Source organism: Schistocerca piceifrons, chromosome 7 (genome assembly GCF_021461385.2).
Source record: "Schistocerca piceifrons isolate TAMUIC-IGC-003096 chromosome 7, iqSchPice1.1, whole genome shotgun sequence".
NCBI classification, from domain to species: Eukaryota; Metazoa; Arthropoda; class Insecta; order Orthoptera; family Acrididae; genus Schistocerca; species Schistocerca piceifrons.
In genome coordinates this window covers 532,715,572-532,737,756 of record NC_060144.1, presented here as the reverse complement: position 1 = coordinate 532,737,756, position 22,185 = coordinate 532,715,572, and the positions used below count along the sequence as shown (strand labels likewise).

Here is a 22,185-nt window from a genome sequence, read left to right as displayed (position 1 = left end):
CAAAGTAACAGAAATGAGTTTTGCTTTGCAACCATGGAAGTACGAAACCCGCCCTATGAGGAAATTTAGTGAATACAAGTGTCAATTTTCGTGTCCATTGGCGACAGCTTTGTTTCTCGGAGTAATATTATCCAGGAACTCCATTGTCAATAACGCTGAAGCTAATGTGCTGTCGCCTTGTTGCGACCACAGACTGAGAAGAAAAAAGTCAGAGACGACAGTCGTAATAGCAAGAGAAGTGTTTGGACGTAAGAGTTCTTCATTTTGGCGAAAGAGGGAGCAGTAATATAGGGTCAGCGTTTCGTTTCAAGTAACGAAGTATCTACTCCAATAGCAGAAGATCAAAATTAAGATATCCCCTAAGATTCACAAATTTAATGACTAACATAGGCTATTTCTTTAGAAAGGGTTAAGTTGTGCAGTTACAGCGGAGTTTCAAGTGATTTTTGCAAAGAATATAAAATGCAAGTGCTGTGACGTTTCTGTTTTTATGTTTAGGCATTTGTCAACAAGCTAATCACAAATTTTCCAATATTCGGGCAGTCTGAGAACAAACATCCTGCTTATGACATCTGGAAGGCGTAATGCTTCCGCTGCAACGATATTGGCGTTAATGTTCAACAAAGGTTCTCAGTTATCCCGCAGTCATCAGAGTGTTGCTTACACTTAACATTATTTTGAACAAATAATCACGGCCACAAAAGTACATCACTTGTCTGAGGACAGTAACAGTCAAACGTTTCACTTCTGACATAATGTCTTTTGTTATCACGATACACGTAAGGAGCTAAGCCTTGGCACTGGAAACTATCCAAATATTAATAATGCTCTGGAGCAGAAACGAAGTTGTTATTACGTTTCGGCCCCCAGCGCTCATATAGAAGAGTTTACCCAGGGCTGGCTGCCTGTTTGGAGGCTGTGAGAGCAGTGGTATGTGCGGTACTTACCGTGGGGCACCCAGCTGTGTCCACAGGTGTCGCAGTAACGGATGTTCATCTTGCCGGGCGTGAAGCACTCGCAGGAGCAGTTAGCGACCGTGCAGCGGATGGCCTGCAACACACGAGAAACCTCCATGTACTGCCGGAATACCGTGTCCTCACTGGAAGCGTGAGGAGCATGAAGGTCAAAGGCCGAAAAGGCACAGGTCACGAGGAGCAGATCGAGCGTACGTTGCACTTGGATGTGGTGCACATATTTAATATTTGTTCTTAATCCACTTCATTTAACAATAAACATTAATTTTACACTATTAAGATACTATTCATAATCATATGCGATTTTTTGTCCCCTGCAACGCGAAAGCTATTAGCCCTAGAAAAAAATAATTAAACTTTTTTCCAGGAAACGTAATGTGGTTTTGTTTAGTACTGGGAAACATTTTCACCAGAAGCCGCAGTTTTCGAGTTATTCGAGAAACAGATAAAATAGTGACCCTTCAAGTCCACCACACCCCCACGCTCATACTACATCTGTCAAGATATTTAGTGTGTTGTTGATGGCTCTCCCACGTAAGACTGCACAAGAATTTGTGAGTACACGATTTTTCCCCCTAATTTTCATTCACTGACTGGAGTGAGTTAAAAGAATGGGGTTTTATGGTGGAGCTGCTCCCCATAAGCCCCACATTCGTATAACGAATGCTAAGCGACGCCTGAGGTGGTGCACAGACTGACGCAGCTGGAAAACAGAGACTGGAAACGAGCGATTTGGTGGGATGAATCGCGCTGTACTTGTTGCACTTCGATCGGAGGGTATGGGTTCGGCGAATTCCAGAATAATTTTACCTGCCATCTTGTGTAGTGCTTACAGTGAAGTACCGAAGAGGTGGTATTCCGGTATGGAACTGTTTTCGCGATTTGGCTCTGTTCTAGGGCTGTTGATAAAATATCGATATACCGATGTTCTTCCAAAAATCATCGATGTGTATAGGCGATATTTTTTCCTACGATATATCGATATCGAAATGGCAATTACGAGCGCAGGTATTTTCATTTTATACTGTATTTTTCTCGCTATTTTCAGTAAATATTTGAAATTATTCGTTTGAAATTGTAGTAGAACATAATTTTACTTTCACTGTGTGAAGGAATCTTACTACTTTTTGAGCTATCATCACGTCGAGTCTTTCTCTTTGACTGTGTGAGGAAAGTAGAGGTGACAGAAAGAGGTCCGGTTGCACTTGGATATGATTGTGTGAATGGAATAACAAGATTCCCGATGAAAAGAAATAGTAAATCCGTTCCGGTAAAAATAAATAAATAAATTTAAAAAGTAAAATAAAAAGTTTTTTATCGCAGCTAGGGTGCTAATTCTTCACATCAGCATTCATCAAAAATAGTTGCTGAAAATGATAACAAAGATCTAAATGACAACATCGGTCTTTGCGGTGGGCGGAGACGTCTGGGCGGAAGTGTTGACGTAATCATCACTCGGCGCTATCGAGAGAAACTGCTGCGTTTAACTTCATCACACAATTTTCGCACTACAACTGCTAGGTCGCTAGCATTGTCAGAATGGAAAAAACAGGGAAGTGGTCGTAAGGTGTTCCGCACAGATGCGCTATGTGACGAAACCGAACGACGGACACCGTTTTTGCGCCGCTTACATGCAGTTACCATTGTTAGCAAAGTGGTTATCGCCAAGCGTGAATGTACACTGCTTTCCTCTCAGTTCGTGCTCCAAGGGAACATAATAGTAATAAATCAACACATAAATATATAGCTCTAAACCCTTCGTTATGTTTACAATGTGCAGCCGATACTCAAAATGGTTCAAATGGCTCTGAGCACTATGGGACTTAACATCTTAGGTCATCAGTCCCCTAGAACTTAGAACTATTTAAACCTAACTAACCTAAGGACATCACACACATCCATGCCCGAGGCAGGATTCGAACCTGCGACCGTAGCAGTCCCGCGGTTCCGGACTGAAGCGCCTAGAACCGCACGACCACCGCTGCCGGCAGCCGATACTCTTATAGACCAATAGGTCCATATATTTTTCTTCTATTTATAGATAAGTTGATTATTTTTCGATGTATCGAGGGCCGATAATGATTTTTTTTTAAATACTGATGTATCGGATTCCTCATATTGTCGAAAATATCAACAGTCCTACTCTGGTCCACCTTGTCGCCACTTACGAAAATGATAAACGCTGAATGATATGAATACATTTTACGGCACTATGCGCTGGGTACAAGCATGTAGCAAATCGGAGACAGTGATTGTTAGTATCGTCATGACGATGCACCCTTTCATAAAGCAGGAGTTGTGAGGCCACGTTTTGTGGACAGTAATGTTGCTGAAATGGGCTGGCCTATCCAGAACCCCTACCTGAACCCAACGGAAGACATTTGGGATGGTAAGAACATCGACATCGCTCCAGCGTCTGAGGCCCATGGGGCTATGGGAGGCTTTCGCCACGACGTCGGTGGAGGCACTACGTCTGGTACTCGAGATACACCGATACACGTAACTATTACGTATCGCATGGCAAGATGTTGGTTGAAAACGGCCAGATCAGACACAGTCAGAGACATTTTAGGGGAAGAAATACGGACCTTGAGAGAGTTCAAAACCTGAAGAGTGAACTGATGTCAAAGGGAACGGGACAAATGTGGAACGATCCGTAGGGTCTATGCATTCTTCTCCAATATCACGGAACGACGGAGGATGAAACATATTAATCCCAGCATGTTTCATTTCTTGACAGGCCATGATCCATATCACATTCATCTGCTGCGTGTAAATCTCGGTCAGGATACTGATTGTGCCTGTGGAGACAGAGGGACCCGAGAACACACAGTTCTCTACTGTGGCTGTTGGTCGCAGGAAAGATGAATAGCACACTCACACGACGCACTCGTAACGCAATCACTTAGAGTTGAGACCTTGTCGACCGCTGTCATCGACTTTACAGACAGGACATCTAGAGCACCGCATTAAGAAAACTTGTACCGACGACAGTGCAGGCAGCAACATGCAGAGACAACTCATGATTCCACAGACCATACTAGCGAGGCAGGTGACAGTAGCAGCAGTACAGATTACAAGTACATCCTAAGGGAAGAAAAGAACGACACATCACGATGAAATTATCCTAGGGGATCGGAAATTGATAGGTGTGATTACTATCTCAAAAAAAAAAAAAATTGATGATTTATTCAAGAGAAAGAGGTTTACTTGTTTAGTAAGTCAATAACGCGTTGGTCCACCTCCGGCAGTTATTCAAAGAGTTATTGGGGTTGGGATTGATTGACAGAGTTGTTGGATAACATCCTGAGGGATAACGTCCCAAATTCTGTCAAACTGGCTCCTTAGGTCGTCAACATCTCGAGCTGGTAGGACTGCCCTGCTCATTATAATCCCCCCACATTTTCGGGAGAGATCCGGCAATCTTGCTGACTAAAGTAGAGTTTGGCAAGCTCAAAGACAAGCAGTAGAAACTCTCGCCGTGTGCGGGCGGGCACTATCTCGCTGAAATGTAAGCCCAAAATGGCTTGCCATGGAGGACAACAAAAGGAGGAGTAGAATATCGTTGAAGTACTGCTGTACTGTAAGGGGCCACGGGGCCCTCCCACCAGTTAGATATTTTAAAGCTGTAATGTGCCGATTGATAGAATTCAGCACGATATCCTTCAGGAGAACGTCCAAAAACTCTGTCAATGACCTCCAAGCCGAATTACTACTTGCGTAAGGGCCAGAAGTAGGCCAACTCTTTATTGACTTGCTCAATTTCTGAAGCTCTTTCTCTTCAATAAATCATCCAGTTTTTCTGAAACTGCTATGAATTGTTTGTGCGTACATTTTCATCAGATCTACTTATTTTCCTACCCTTCGCATAACTCGTTCATGGATCGCCGTTTTCCTAAGTATATTACAAGATGCAAGATTATCAAACATTGTTACAATAAAAAGAAACAAAGCAAGCTTAGGAGTCCGTATATGTACAATTTCATATTGCGAAAACACGAACAGTCTTAGTAACTAGGTGGCAGGTCATCTGTAAATTATAGCAAATAAAATAAAATGAAGATAAATCACTGCCTACTGTGGTTTCGGCTCTTGACGAAGAAATGACAGCCATTCCTCCACAGACATACAGGAACTTAACTGAAAATGTCCCCAGAAGAGGTCAAGCTGTCATAAAACAGAAGGATGGATACACCACAAACTGAAGTCCACTATTAGGTGTCCGAATACTTTTTATCATGAGAATGACCGGGTGTGTTTTGTTTTATTTCCGCTGAGAGTCGGTTTATCAGTCCCTGTTAAGAAACAGTTTCCTTTCAATACATTTATTATTATTATTTCTCTTTCCTGTCTCAGACGTTATGTCTGGTCAAAAATGGAAAGTGATGCGGACCTTGATCAAGCGTGACTTCCTTTTAACTGTACGGTATTTGTTATATCGTATTTAGGAACTTTCGGGTAATTGAACATGTATCAATAATTACGGATTTCTGTAGTTGTATGTATAAGTTTGGATGTAGCTGTATTGCATTGATGTACTGGTGGATATTGTGTGGTATGACTCCTGTAGTTGATAGTATAATTGGTATAATGTCAACTTTATCCTGATGCCACATGTCCTTGACTTCCTCAGCCAGTTGGATGTATTTTTCAATTTTTTCTCCTGTTTTCTTTTGTATATTTGTTGTATTGGGTATGGATATTTCGATTAGTTGTGTTAATTTCTTCTTTTTATAGGTGAGTATGATGTCAGGTTTGTTATGTGGTGTTGTTTTATCTGTTACAATGTTTCTGTTCCAGTATAATTTGCATTCATCATTCTCCAGTACATTTTGTGGTGCATACTTGTATGTGGGAACGTGTTGTTTTATAAGTTTATGTTGTAAGGCAAGCTGTTGATGTTTTATTTTTGCTACATTGGCATGTCTTCTGGGGTATTCTGTATTTGCTAGTATTGTACATCCGCTTGTGATGTGATCTACTGTTTCTATTTGTTGTTTGCAAAGTCTGCATTTATCCGTTGTGGTATTGGGATCTTTAATAATATGCTTGCTGTAATATCTGGTGTTTATTGTTTGATCCTGTATTGCAATCATGAATCCTTCCGTCTCACTGTATATATTGCCTTTTCTTAGCCATGTGTTGGATGCTTCTTGATCGATGTGTGGCTGTGTTAGATGATACGAGTGCTTGCCATGTAGTGTTTTCTTTTTCCAATTTACTTTCTTCGTATCTGTTAATGTTATGTGATCTAAAGGGTTGTAGAAGTGGTTATGAAATTGCAGTGGTGTAGCCGATGTATTTATATGAGTGATTGCTTTGTGTATTTTGCTAGTTTCTGCTCGTTCTAGAAAGAATTTTCTGAAATTGTCTACCTGTCCATAATGTAGGTTTTTTATGTCAATGAATCCCCTTCCTCCTTCCTTTCTGCTTAATGTGAATCTTTCAGTTGCTGAATGTATGTGATGTATTCTATATTTGTGGCATTGTGATCGTGTAAGTGTACTGAGTGCTTCTAGGTCTGTGTTACTCCATTTCACTACTCCAAATGAGTAGGTCAATATTGGTATAGCATAAGTATTTATAGCTTTTGTCTTGTTTGTTGCTGTCAATTCTGTTTTCAGTATATTTGTCAGTCTTTGTCTATATTTTTCTTTTAGTTCTTCTTTAATATTTGTATTATCTATTCCTATTTTTTGTCTGTATCCTAGATATTTATAGGCATCTGTTTTTTCCATCGCTTCTATGCAGTCGCTCTATCCAATATGTAATCTTCTTGTTTAGTGTGTTTTCCCTTGACTATGCTATTTTTCTTACATTTGTCTGTTCCAAAAGCCATATTTATATCATTGCTGAATACTTCTGTTATCTTTAGTAATTGGTTGAGTTGTTGATTTGTTGCTGCCAGTAGTTTTAGATCATCCATGTATAGCAAATGTGTGATTTTGTGTAGGTATATTCCAGTAATATTGTATCCATAATTCGTATTATTTAGAATGTTGGATAGTGGGTTCAGAGCAAGGCAGAACCAGATAGGACTTAATGAGTCTCCTTGGTATATTCCACGCTTAATCTGTATTGGCTGTGATGTGATATTATTTGAATTTGTTTGGATATTAAGTGTAGTTTTCCAATTTTTCATTACTATGTTTAGGAACTGTATCAATTTAGGATCTACTTTGTATATTTCCAATATCTGTAGTAACCATGAGTGGGGTACTATCAAAAGCTTTTTGGTAATCAATGTATGCGTAGTGTAGCGACCTTTGTTTAGTTTTAGCTTGATATGTCACCTCTGCATCTATTATCAGTTGCTCTTTACATCCTCGTAAATTATTATTATTATTATTATTATTATTGTTATTATTATTCGGCTATATACTTGAATCAATGACATTTGTAGTTATACACACATCAAGAAAAGTTTTGCATCGCTCGATTCCCACAACTCCTGAAGATAGACGTTAACTGTGGATGTCGTACCACAGACACAGTACCTTTGACTGGTGAGGGATGTCACTAAACACGCCCAAAGATGTAAAGAACCATGCATGAGCAGCGCGTATTAGACGGAGGGGGTCCGACAGCCGATCAGTTCCAGTAGTTCAACAGGAAGGAGGTACACGGCTCGTGTTGTCTTTAGTTCAACTATGCCTAGACGGTCAATACTGCGGTTCAATCGCGTCCGCATTATTAATTTGTTCCAGGAAGAGCTCTCAACAAGGGAAGTGTCCAGGCGTCTAGGAGTGGACCAAAGCGAAGTTGTTCGGACATGGACGAGATACTGGGACAAACTGGACCAACAGTGCCTTGAAGAACTTGTATATAGTATAACACGACGAATACTGGCATGCATCAATGCAAGAAGATGTGCTACCGGGTATTAGAGGTAGTGGTGTGTACAGCAGTCTGGACCAGCACCACTGAAGGTATCGCTGTATGGTGGTACAACATGCAATATGTGGTTTTCAAGAGCAGTAAAAAGGGACGGAAATAATATTTATGTTGATCTCTCTTCTAATTTTCTGTACATGTTCCGGAACTCTCGGAACTGAGGTGATGTTAAGCTTTTATTGATGAGTTTACTATCCGAAGTTGGAACAGCCTACATGCAGTGGTAAGTCTTTCATACGCAGGGTGCAAGGAAACGATACTGACAGACCTTGGAGAAACGTAGATCCTTCCAGAATCGTCGTCCAGCAACGCAATAGAACATCTAAGTTAGGAGGTCATTGTAGGCATCAGGTATTCCCCTTCGATACCAGATGTGAGGTAGTATTGTGACTGAGCGTTAGTAGAAGACCTTGCAATAGGATTTACAGAAGTTAGGACTTTCTATGCCGTAGAACACGTCCGTGCCTGTCACAACAACACTTTTGAGCGTACAGATCCTACTCTGAAATCGAAACACTGGCAGAAATCGGGAAAGTGGACAAACAACGATGCAGACTGGCAGGTTAGCGCTAGGGCACGGTAAAAAAATAAACGGGCAAAAATGAGGCATTTCACAAGCTGTGCAGAGCAGTTGACCCAAAGCGGTCTCTTGACAAATGCCCGCCTATTCCTCAAACAGTGTAACATTTTTCCTTTTTTTTGTACAATATTCGAGAGGCGAGGCGCAGCTCACCAGCGACAGACTATCGATACGCGTAGCTGTTGTTTCCGGATTAATCGCCGACTGTTGTGATCGGGTGCCGCGCGGGGAATCCCCAGTTGCAACGCAGACGGCAGAGGCGACGCGCTCGGCTTTTGTCCGCGCACTCCTGCCCCGTGTTTTTTATTCCCGCTAGCAAACAGCCGGCGATTTTGCGCCGGGCGAATCGATGCGCTCTGCAAATCCGCGGACCCTGCTGTCGCCTCGCTCGCAATTAGGCTCGGCTTATCGCTAAAAGGCACTCTTCGGCCATCAGCTCAGGGGGTGACCCGGAAATTCGGAAAAAAGGCGAGCAGCAAAAATTAAAAAAAAAAAAAAAGAGTTACGGAAACGTGGAGGACCGGCTGTGAGTGGAGACGGCGATCCATCACCCCCGAATAAATAAATAAACACCGGGAAGGAGAGGAAACAGTGAATCCCCCCAGCGCATTAAAGCCTCGTATTAGGGGTGAGGAAAAACAACGACAGCGGGGGGAGGCACTGGCCGAACTGTCCAGCTGCAGGCAGCGACACAGCAGAGGTTATTGCCGGAAATAACGAATACTGGCCAAAGGGGAGAACCGGTCGTGCCGACTTCAGAGAGCGCGGCTGAAACGATCGCGTGGCGAAAAGCATCTTGCATCGGTGCAGAGGGCGGGGGGGGGGGGGGGGGGTGCTTGAGCTGATGGAACTTCCGTTTTCCGGAGGAATACATTTGTTACCTACGCAACAAGCAGTAAATCATAATTAAACTCGTTTTCAGTGGTAAGCTGAAGTGCTCGATGTAGATAAACCAAAAATCGTCGCTGTTCAATAGCGACGATTTTTGGTTTATCTACATCGAGCACTTCAGCTTACCGCTGAAAACGATAGTGAACGATACGGCGAAACTAAATTCTAAATTTAACCGCAGCCTCAACAGTAATTTCAACGACCAACGTGTACAGGTTTGGAGACATGATAGTATACGAGATGTGGGAGAAGGGTATTGAGATTGTACTGTCTACTAAGTATTTTATTTATTTTCCAAACAACAATATCGTTCCTATCAATATAGTTCAATTCGGCAACCATGCACCGGTGGAGTCGTTCCCAGTCTTGGTAGGAGCTCTGAAAGGCTTCAGCTGGTTGAGGCTATAACAAATAGTTTACATTCTTTTGAATGTTCTCCTGAATTGCGAAATGTCGCCCTTTTAAAACATTTTTCAATTTTGGGTAAAGTAAAAAGTCACAAGGTCTGAGATCAGGTGAACAGGGAACGATACGAATGCCTTGTGAGGCCAACCACTCCGTGATGGAAGTGGCCTTGTGAAATGGGACGTGGTCATGAAGCAGCATCCACTCTATTCACATTCTTCATTAGCCTTTCAGACACATCTTTGTAAAACACTTGGTTAACTGTCGATCTTGGAGGAGCAAATGTCTTATGTACGATTCGCTTACAGTCAAACAAGCAAATCAGCATTGTTTCGAACTTTGATTTGCTCATCGACATTGTTTCGGTCGAGGAGATGTCTCAGTATGCCACTCTCACTTCGCCGCTTTCTTTCAGGCATCGTATTCGGAAATCTAGGATTCATCACCTGTGATCTCACGAATGAACCATTCGTGGCCATTGGCGATCCTCTCAAGAAGGTCAACTAGGCACAAACCTCTCGCATCTGCAAAACTTCGGTAAAAATTTGACGTACGGTGAAAACGCTCAAGGTTAACAGATCACTTTTCGTACTTGCAGTTAAACGTCGGTCTGGTTTCACAAGAGCACGAACACGTTCGACGTTTTCGTCGCTTTTTGAAGCTGAAGGCCTCTCTAAACGAAGTTCATCTCCAATGTATTCTCAGCCTTCCAAATATGATTTGTGCCAGCCTAAAAATTTGTGTGCCGGCCGCTGTGGCCGAGCGACTCTAGCTTCAGTCCGGAACCGCGCTGCTGCTACGCTCGCAGGTTCGAATCTTGCCTCGAGCATTGGCGTGTGTGATGTCCTTTGGTTAATTAGGTTTAAGTAGTTCTAAGTCTGTGGGATTGATGACCTCAGATGTTAAGTCCTATAGTGCTTAGAGCCATTTGAACCATTTAAAAATTTGTGCTCTTCATAAGGAATGTTCCCCATAGACCTGGTCTAACATTTCAGAGGTCACACTCGCGTATTCTCCAAGTTTAATACAAAACTAGATGGTATAAACTTGCTCTAAATTCCACTGTGCCATTTTCGTAACACAACAGAAACACACCTTCACTGATGGCGCTCTAAAATAGTTCACGTGATGGTTATACGCAGCTGAAACACGAACTAAGCATCTGGAAGGGATAAACACAGCTGTACACAAGTAGAAAAACACAGCGTGACCAGTTGCTCGTCCTGTTGGCAGTCTCATAACTTTTTTGCCACTACTCATAGTTACTGAATCATAATGCAAACAAGTCAAACTTTGTTTGAGACGATGTTATTTGTTATTATTGTTGGTACATAAGTATTTCTTATGTTGCATGATGACAACGCGAATGCTGGAACATGGCATAGGCTCCGTGGTTGTCGCTGCCCTAAGAGACAATAGCTGCAATGTAACGTAGGCACGGTCATTGTCGCTGCCAAAAGGGGCAACAGGCCGAGCACTATTGTAGTTACAGAAAAGGCCAGCGACGTGAAGAGTATCTCACCGCCTAGTGTTGCAACCCTTTGGTATTCGTTACGAATTAATTACAACAGTGTAATTAACTGGAAAATGAAACTAGATGGAGCGGTCTGTACTTTGATGTCAAACTGCTAACGTCTGCGATATGTCAACTGTACATGTTACGACTGCAATAAAACATGAAGTGCAGTAATTTTTTCTCTGGCTACACAGTCGTGAAGTATTAATGAATTTATAAATTGATGAACGAACCCGTAGAGTCAATTTTACTGGATGTTTAACTGAATTTATCGGATTAAAGTAAGACTCTAAGTCTGAATTTTACGGAAGCGTAATCGTTAGACCTGACGGAATTTATGACCTGCAACAAAAAGCCACCGAGATAAACATAATCTTTGGTTTGTCGCCAGTATCTACCAATTTTATTACAGAAAAATTATTTAAAGTAGATTTAGCTGAACATAATTAAAATTTTAGCTGCGTGTTACGCCCTTGTTACAGGAAATCCAAACAAGGTCCGACATATCAATTGAGATGAAGTGAATACGCAAGCTTTATTCATCGGATCCAGGAGACTGCATCAGCGCAATACGCGTCACCCGAGATAAACAGTATGGCGTCATAATCTTGGCCACGTTTTGAAACAAAAATAAAACAGGTTTTTTTACGAAACTTTCTTGCTGCGGCAAAAGAAATATTGCGTTACAGCTCTGATGTTCAGTCGCAGATTATAAACAGAAATCGTTATCGGAAAGAATATAAATTGGGTACTGGTGTCGTAGGAAGGCGCTATACCTGTAACGGATACCGCGATACACAGTACGTACTAAAGGAAAAAAGAAAAAGTATAAGCATAAGAGTTTAATAGTGTTGCAGACACTAAACTAAATTACTTTTTAAAGATCACTACTAATACGATTATTTTGTAAAAAATTTGATACCGATTACATAAGTCACCAATAATTACTTTTTTTCAAATACTAGCAAATAATGTGTGACACAATGTGGTGGTGGTTACATATTCTGAAAGCAATGTATCAACATCGTCGCACAGTCCATCCACTACACACCCACACTTGTACTCTGCACTTACTTTATACTCTGCACCATGGGCCTAAGATAGTAAAGTTGGACATGTGCGTCACAATATATTCAAATATCTCACTAAAATGCATTCTTCGAATCGCAACAGCTTTCGTAACAGAGCAGAAATTGCTTCATTACTAACAACACAACAATAAACGAACTAATTGACAGCACAACACGATAGTACCTGCATAATGGCTACAGTACTGCTGTAGGGCCTACACATTATTATTATTATTATTATTATTATTATCAGTGGCAGTGTTCACACACAAAACATTGGTATTCTGGAGTCTTCCAGTTTCTGCCGGTTCAGAAGTAAGGAGTCCAGCAACCAAGTGGTTTATAAGCAGTAAATACAGAGTACAGATTTTAATTTTTTTTGAATGAGGATGAAGGGTGTGAATGAAGCAGTTCTCGCGAGGGAGAGTTGTGTTGAGGAAGCATTTATTGTACCACCTAACTATCGTCAATGTGAGTTGTTAGCATTCTTTTCTGAGGATTTGTAGGTAGCATTCACTGGGAACTGCCTCATAATTCCAAAAGAAAAAAAAAGTGTTACTAGAAACAAGATGTACCAATTGTCTCACTGACCGATTAATTAGTGGTTTAACGGATCACTTACAAATACTAAATATCATATACCTTTCGTCATTTAAAAAATAAAAGTGTTCTAAAATTATTTGTCATTTTAAATTTCAGTTAGGCGCTACTGTTGATAATGGTGGAGAGAGAGTGGAGGGGGGCGGGGGTGGAGGGGGGCTGGAGGGTTTCTAAGCAATATATCATTGTACTCAGGGATAATGGTCTCAGAAAGGTCATAAACCACTGTTCTAGACCCCCGACCCCAGTGCGAATAGCAATCTTTGCGTCATTTCCGTGGCCTTATTTCGTGTATGCAAAACTTCAGGTTCAAATGGCTCTGAGCACTATGGGACTTAACATCTGAGGTCATCAGTCCCCTAGAACTTAGAACTACTTAAACCTAACTTACCTAAGGACATCACACACATCCATGCCCGAGGCAGGATTCGAACCTGCGACCGTAGCGGTCGCGCGGTTCCAGACTGAAGCGCCTAGAACCGCTCATCCACAACGGCCGGCCAAAACTTCAGGAAGCGGCCTATTTGGAGCCCTTTGTAATTACAATCTACCATGCGGTTTCGATGCTATACGTACCCTGGTCGCATTCATATACTGCTCATTGGGTGAGATACTGCAAGAGATCAACATGGCAACACGTGCCATGGCAGATTCTGATGCTTTCTACACTCAGCAATTCCGAACTGGCCCATTAAATTGTACGATAGTAGATAAAATAAACCAAAAAGACTGTTACTGGTGGAACAGAATCTTTTAAAAATTCTTATCAACTACGGACCTAGGTTCAAAGAGTGTTATCCATGACATATTGATTGCAACCTGCTCCATGGCCATTACAAATGGTCTGATTCATAGATCCGCAAGGAACGAGAGGGAAGAGGGGGGGGGGGGGGGGACGGAAGAATGGGCGCTTGCCCTCTCATGAAATCTGGCGGTGCCTACTTTGTATCTACTGCAAAATACTCCGTCATACCCAGCACTGATCTGCAGTATCACAAAATCATAAACGTGATCCTATATGCCGGGGTTTCATGATGTTTGTTTCTTTTCCCCACTTGAGGAGTATTACTGTTTTTGTTGTTGTATAGAAGGTCTGACGCTTTTCTGCTTCAAATTTTAATTTGCAGTGAAAACTCAACATTCTTGCTATATGACATAACTTTTTCTTGTAAATAACTCCTTGAAAACATTGTATTTTGTCATAAGAAGAGTTTAATTTCAAATAGTTGACTGAAGACTGTAGCATTAATAAGCAAATCAGTAACCATGTACTTAGCGGAAGCTTGTGAAATATACTTGCTATTTCTGCATCAGAGCAATCTAAGTTAAAAATATTGTGTAGATACCTATAAATGCTTTGAAATACAATACTTTTTGTGTAATTCCCCTCAAACTTAATTTTCGGGCCCTGTTATTGGACAAATTTCTGTGTACTACTGTAGTAAGGTTGATCACATTTTACCATTCTACCTGTTATTGTACAAAATAAAACTTCCTTTTTTCCATTGCTGTACAATTTTGTCTACGAAGCCATTTTCAGGAGATTGGCCATATCATCAGACTCACACTCAAAGCAGAACAACATTATTTTTCTTCCATATGGACCTTACCTCTGACACTGTAAATGTACAGGGTGATCAAAAAGTCAGTATAAATTTGAAAACTTAATAAACCACGGAATAATGTAGATAGAGGGGTAAAAATTGACACATGCTTGGAATGTCATCGGGTTTTATTAGCACAAAAAAAAGAAACAAAGTTCACAAAATGTCCGACAGATGGCACTGGACAGCAAAACTGCTACCGTGACGGGTGAGCGGTACGCCAGTATGTTACAGAATCGCATCATCCCCAGCCTGTCTGATAAACACCTGCTGGAACGTACAATGTTTATGTAGGATGGCGCTCCACCCCATCTTGCTAGACGCGTGAAAGATCTCTTGCGCACGTCGTTTGGTGACGATCGTGTGCTCAGCCGCCACTTTCGTCATGCGTGGCCTCCCAGGTCCCCAGACCTCAGTCCGTGCTATTATTGGCTTTGGGGTTACCTGAAGTCGCAAGTGTATAGTGATCGAACGACATCTCTAGGGATGCTGAAAGACAACATCCGACGCCAATGCCACACCATAACTCCAGACATGCTTTACAGTGCTGGTCACAACATTATTCCTCGACTACAGCTATTGTTGAGGAATGATGGTGGACATATTGAGCATTTCCTGTAAAGAACATCATCTTTGCTTTGTCTTACTTTGTTATTCTAATTATTGCTGTTCTGACCAGATGAAGCGCCATCTGTCGGACATTTTTTGAACGTTTGTATTTTTTTGTTCTAATAAAACCCCATGTCATTCCAAACATGTGTGTCAATTTGTACCTCTCTATCTACATTATTCCGTGATTTATTCAGTTTTCAAATTTATACTGACTTTTTGATCATCCGGTACATATAAAATACTTTAGCACGACTAGCGTTTTGTACGGTACTAGGCGCCTGGTCTCCATTACGTCCTGGTTGTTGGATAAGGAATTTTTGGAAACGATTATTGAATCCTCTCTTACCTACGAGATCCTTGATTTTGCACTCCGTTAAGCGACAGCATCTTCGATCTACCGTTTTCGGAGTGATTTCCTTCACTTGGATCAGTCATGGCTGTCTCCTTGATGTCCTGTTGTAACAGTAATTTTTCCGCTGCATAACCTCGTGAGCTCCGTCCATTTCTTCTGTATTGTCAGCGCTTTCGTAGACTAGAATACCGCAATCGGTTGTTGACGTGGCAGGAGGACACGTAGCATCACTAAAATTTAAGACTGAGTAAGGCAGTGCCACACATAGAATAAAGACCACATACGTGTCGCGAGTCGGCGCTATCTAGCCACCGGACAGGTTCGGGAATTACGCGCGCTCGAATATTTGTCGAATTAACTCAAATAACTGAAGGCAGTTAAAGCAGATAGTTTCTAGCATGACTTCTATCGAGCGAACGTTTCTAGGCAACTGACAGGTCGAGTTTCAACAATGGGAACAAAATAGGTCAGACGCTTACCAAAGAGAACAGGAAACAAAGACATAAAGAGGGTGGACAAAAATCTCACAACAAACAATGCTTAATACGGCGTAGAAAACCTATTGGCCATCATACCAGCTTCCACTCGTCTTAGAATGCCTAAATACAGATCCTGTATAGTTTTCGAGGGAATCTTATACCATTCTTCTTGCAAAATAGTGGCAAGAAGTTAAAGAAAAATGGAAATGATCGTATGGCATTGTTGGCCACGAGGCCTCATGCGGGGGAGTTCGGCCGCCGTATTAGAAGTCCTTCTTAGGCGACGCCACATCGGCGACTTGCGAGTGAATCATGATGAAGGACACACAACACCCAGTCCCCTGCCGGTAATCTAACCTTGGCCCGCTGCGTGGTAGTGGGTAACGTATTCGCTACGCTACAGACGTGGACAGATTCAGTTAACAATTATGGAGTTGAATAGCGATCATGCACCCTTCATTCCAAAGCAAATCACAGAGGTTGAACAACATTGTTATCTGGTGACTGGTGAACAGGGAAGATGTCAAAACTGGTCCTGGTGCTGACAAAACTAGTCCTCGACGACACGAGATGTGTGAATAGAGGTCCTATCGTTCTGGAACATAGCATCAGCATTGGGGAACAAGCATTGTACCGTGTGGTAGACCTGATCCGCGAAACTGGTCACATAATCCTTGACAGTAACGCGATTTTTACAGTAACCATGGGGCCCGTAGAATCGCTGTTCAGATCATCACCTAACCCCGCCAAGTTTTACTCTTGGGAAGTAAACTCTGCCAGAAGCTGGAAACAATGTGAAACAAGATTGATCTGACAAAATGACATCTACATCTACATCCATACTCCGCAAGCCACCTGACGGTGTGTGGCGGAGTGTACCTTGACTACCTCTATCGGTTCTCCCTTCTATTCCAGTCTCGTATTGCTCGTGGAAAGAAGGATTGTCGGTATGCCTCTGTGTGGGCTCTAATCTCTCTGATTCTATCCTCATGGTCTCTTCGCGAGATATACGCAGGAGGGAGCAATGTACTGCCTGACTCCTCAGCGAAGGTATGTTCTAGAAACTTCAACAAAAGCCCGTACCGAGCTACTGAGCGTCTCTCCTGCAGAGTCTTCCACTGGAGTTTATCTATCATCTCCGTAACGCTTTTGCGATTACTAAATGATCCTGTAACGAAACGCGCTGCTGTCCGTTGGATCTTCTCTATCTCTTCTATCAACCCTATCTGGTACGGATCCCACACTGCTGAGCAGTATTCAAGCAGTGGGTGAACAAGCGTACTGTAACCTACATCCTTTGTTTTCGGATTGCATTTCCTTAGGATTCTTCCAATGAATCTCAGTCTGGAATCTGCTTTACCGACGATCAACTTGATATCATCATTCCATTTTAAATCACTCCTAATGCCTACTCCCAGGTAATTTATGGAATTAACTGCTTCCAGTTGCTGACTTGCTATATTGTAGCTAAATGATATGGGATCTTTCTTTCTATGTATTCGCAGCACATTACACTTGTCTACATTGAGACTCAACTGCCATTCCCTGCACCATGCGTTAATTCGCTGCAGATGCTCCTGCATTTCAGTGCAATTTTTCATTGTTACAACCTCATGATATACCACAGCTTCATCCGCAAAATGCCTCAGTGAACTTCCGATGTCACACACAAGGTCATTTATGTATATTGTCAATAGCAACGGTCCTATGACACTCCCCTGCGGCACACCTGAAATCACTCTTACTTTGGAAGACTTCTCTCCATTGAGAATGACATGCTGCGTTCTGTTATCTACGAACTCGTCAAACCAATCACACAATTGCTCTGATAGCACATATGCTCTAACATTGTTCATTAAACGACTGTGGGAAACTGTATCGAACGCCTTGCGAAAGTCAAGAAACACGGCATCTACCTGGGAACTCGTGTCTATGGCCCTCTGAGTCTCGTGGACGAATAGCGCGAGCTGGGTTTCACACGATCGTCTTTTTCGAAACCCATGCTGATTCCTACAGAGTAGATTTCTAGTCTCCAGAAAAGTCATTATACTCGAACATAATACATGTTCCAAAATTCTACAACTGATAGACATTAGGTCTATAGTTCTGCACATCTGTTCGACGTCCCTTCTTGAAATCGGAGATGACCTGTGCCCTTTTCCAATCTTTTGGAACGCTACGCTCTTATAGGCACCTACGGTACACCGGTGCAAGAAGGGGGGCATTCTTCCATTGCTCCACTGTTCAGGTTGTATGGCTTCGGCACCATGTTTTCCCGTTACGAACATTTGTGCCATTGATGCGTAGTTCTTTAATTCCACCTCCCCTTCGCAATTCCCAGCTCCTTGAACTCCCTTAGTGTTGTTTTAACGCTGACAGTGTTCGCGAATGCGACATTCAGTTCTGCAGTGACTTTTGCAGCTGTCGTCCTCTTATTTTTCATCACAGTCCCCTTCAATGACCGCCTGTCACGATGACTCAACACACACTCGTTGTAGCTTACCTGATCATATTTGCCGCTTTCCGCGAATGAGTCATAAATCTTAAATATGATGCCTCTTGAAACATCAAATGCTTCGATTGCTTTGGTCGCGGATGCACCCAACATACGAACACCATCAAATTGAACACGCTCGAATTCACTTAGCTACCACATAATGCACTCAGAACTACACGGAACGCTGTTCTAACCACGACTACCGCTTGCAACATATTGAGGACCCTGAACAAATTCCGTTCGTAATCGAAAACAACAGCACAGCCTCCAGGCCTGACTAGCGTATGTATTGATGTTCAAGCATTCATTTCTAGCAGTGTTCGCATATTTCGTCCAAACTATGTATGTTCGAAAATGCATGGCTGCTACGCTGCAGGCCGCTTCATCCACATTGCGTGGTAGCCAGTACCATAAACTCCCATGAACAAGTGTGCTTTGTTTTTTGCCAGGGCTTGCTACTTTTTCCATTCCAGAAGCTACACATTTCATGACAGAATCGTCACATAAAAAACTTAGAGCTAATAAACCGTGTTGTGTCCCAAAATTTTACAGACAACAGCTTATTGTAGCCGACTGTATGCATGATCCCTTTTTCTGTTTAATGATCAAAGAAGTGTGCTGTATGTATATTGTGTTTGTTGTTGGAGCAGGAGCGTGTGTACTTTTGTTTCATGTGGCTGAACAACGCGGGCAACGCATGGCGTTCCTCCGGAGCGAGCACAGCCGTGTGTATCTGGCCACCAACGTCTGCGTGCCGAAGGTCGTCGCACCTCTGAGAAGCGCTTGCGGTGTCCACAAAATTTACGAGAAAGAGTAAAAAAGAATTGTTATCGGAACGTTCTCTTGTGTATAACAAAAGTTTAGTTCATCGCATGGAGATAAAAAAAGAAGAGAGACTGCACTATAGACTTGCGCTGTGCGTTGTTTATTGTGATACTGGTCACTGTTGCCGCGCCCGTAATTACTGCTGGTTCAAAAATGGTTCAAATGGCTCTGAGCACTATGGGACTTAACAGCTGTGGTCATCAGTCCCTTAGAACTTAGAACTACTTAAACCTAACTAACCTAAGGACATCACACACATCCATGCCCGAGGCAGGATTCGAACCTGCGACCGTAGCGGTCACACGGTTCCGGACTGCGCGCCTAGAACCGCGAGACCACCGCGGCCGGCAATTACTGCTGTTTTGAGGGGTTGGCTGCTTCGCCATTCAATCGCAATTAATCTGATGTTACAACAGCCGATAAACTCGTGAAAGGCTATTGGCTTGGAGTCAAGTAGTTCACTGTTATTTCTGAATTGTCACCAGTAAGCGGAAGCAATCTATGATGACTGGATTTTGAACGTCTTTGCAGTTCAAATAAAATTAATTTCACTGTTTGCTCTTGATTCTGTAAGGAGTGTAATCGTAAGCTCGCTGAAACTTCGCGTTTCGCCAGCTTAGGTATTTCTGTTTTATTCGTTGTGTTCATAACAGAATTAGTTAACGCTATAAGTTGGCTTCTGCGCAATTCGGGTAGTCTCGCATTTCAGCGAAATTGTCTTGCATGTATATTTATTTTAAAATAGTATCCTTTTCACAGTTGTAATTGAAAAACAGTGCCTTCCACTTAATCGAGAGCCTCTAGCTGTCAGACCTTGCGTTTTCTTTTAATCTGCTGGCGCTTTTGCCACATTGTTTTGTTATTGCGGATACAATTCGACTAAGAATTGTATGAGTGTATTGTTCTCTAATGCAATAAGACGCCTTCTGCGCAGTCTTGCCAAATAGCGATTGTACGTAAATCGCACTGCCTTCTGCGAATTTTGTTATCCTGTTTTAGAATTTTCTTCAATACTTTTAAAAAGGTTATCTAATGCTCATTTGATCAAAAAAATTCTATTTATTTAATGTTAAAAGGCCTTCTGTGTTTCCGGTTACCATTTTGAAATTTCTCTCAGTAACTTGAACAAGATTATCTCATGATCTTTTGAGGAAAATTAATTGTATTATAAAGCCTTCCACGTTTCTCTTTCTCAGTTTGGAGTTTGTAATTTTGAAAAGGAATATCTCTTGTCCATTTGAATAAAATTTTTTGTAGCTGCGTACTACTGGCAAATAAATTCATCCCTGGTAGTTTCCACTCCATTTCTCACCTCATTCCCCCCCCCCCCCCCCCCGCCCCGCCCCCTCCCCACCATTCCATACAGGCACTGAGTTAACTGAAAGTTTGCGAGCAGGAGACGTGTTTTATGTACGGCCACGCGAATTGTAGCGGACAAGAGGCATTTCTGTATCAGACGGCGCTTCCAGACCGAAGACAATACAGTCATCGAAGCTCAGGTGCTGCGTATCGTCGCACTGCCGAGAGAGGATCCATAGCACCACAGACGTATTGATCGAGGAAGACCACATGTTGCTCGTACGCCTCACCAGGATGAGCACGTCGTACGCGCTATCGAAGGTATCAGCGCAAGACAGTTGACTCTGGCATGTGGCACATCTCCAAGTAGACCATGGAGGATATTTCACGAGCCATTCATGTATCCGTATCATCTTCAACGCGAGCAGAGCCTTACGCCTCCCAAACACCCACCACGGGAGAACATTAGCCGATTGGTTGTTGCATAAACTGCCAGTCCGTTGTTTGTCTCTTCAGTTTTGTTTACAGACGAGGCAACGTTTGTAAGAGATGGAATAAGAAATTTCCAAAACCGCCACATATGGACCGATTGCAGTCCTCACGCTTCAAATGGTTCTAAGCACTATGGGAGTTAACATATGAAGTCATCAGTCCCCTAGATTTAGTACTACTTAAGCCTAACTAATCCAAGGACATCACACACATCCATTCCCGAGGCAGGATCCGAACCTGCGACCGTAGCACCAGATCGGTTCCCGACTGAAGCGCCTAGAACCGCTCGACCACAGCAGCCGGCTTCTCATGCTTCAGTACAGGCTAGACATCAGCACCAGTTCAAGATTAATGGCTGGACTGCAATTGCAGGTGACTGTCTGTAGGGCCATACATTGTCCGACTGTCTGTAGGGCCATACGTTCTCCGAGAAGTCTTCCTGATTCTCTGTACAGGGCTTTTTTACAGAATATCCTCCAAGACCTACCAGAGGATGTGCCCCTGCAGATAAGAACAAACATGTTTATGCTTGATGGAGCTGTAGCACATTTCACTTTCAGTGTTGTGGATGCACTGGCTGGTATCGACCATGACAGGTGGATAGGTAGAGCAGACCGGTTCCATGGCCTGCACGTTCACGCCACCTCAGTGCTGGTGGCACTTAAAATGATTTGTCTGTGCAAAGGACAACCCGGATGTACACTTCTCAAAACAATTAGGGGATCAGGTGAGGTATACACAGTGGATATATGGTAATGTATTTTACTCAGATATCGATTACAATTGTAATCTGTGTGTGATGCAGTACGATATTTTGCTGTCTCAACTCTTTACGTGAGATTTACATGGCGTTTACGTAGAGCGAGGCACCATGGGGCTACCATAATAGTGAAAAAAACATTCTCGTTGCCCTCTAACATGGCGTGTGATCACCTCGGACGGCCAGTACAGTTGCACACCTGCGTGGCATGGACAGTATGAGGTTATCAATCAGCTCTTGAGGGATATTTGGCCATTCTTCTATGAGTGCAATATCCAGCTCTGCAAGCGTTGTGGGAGGTGCTCGTCTGGCTGCAGTGCGTCTGCCAAGTGCTT

At 42.6% G+C, this 22,185-nt stretch overlaps 1 protein-coding gene across 1 annotated transcript in view; it reads right to left on the bottom strand.

Moving 5' to 3' along the window:
• The window catches only part of LOC124709069 (zinc finger protein basonuclin-2-like), a 577,389-nt gene that overhangs the window by 352,600 nt on the left and 202,604 nt on the right, over window positions 1-22,185 (bottom strand). The window contains exon 4 of the mRNA XM_047240717.1: window positions 948-1,050. Coding sequence (XP_047096673.1) covers window positions 948-1,050 — 103 coding nt within the window. The remainder of the gene's footprint in view (window positions 1-947; window positions 1,051-22,185) is intronic.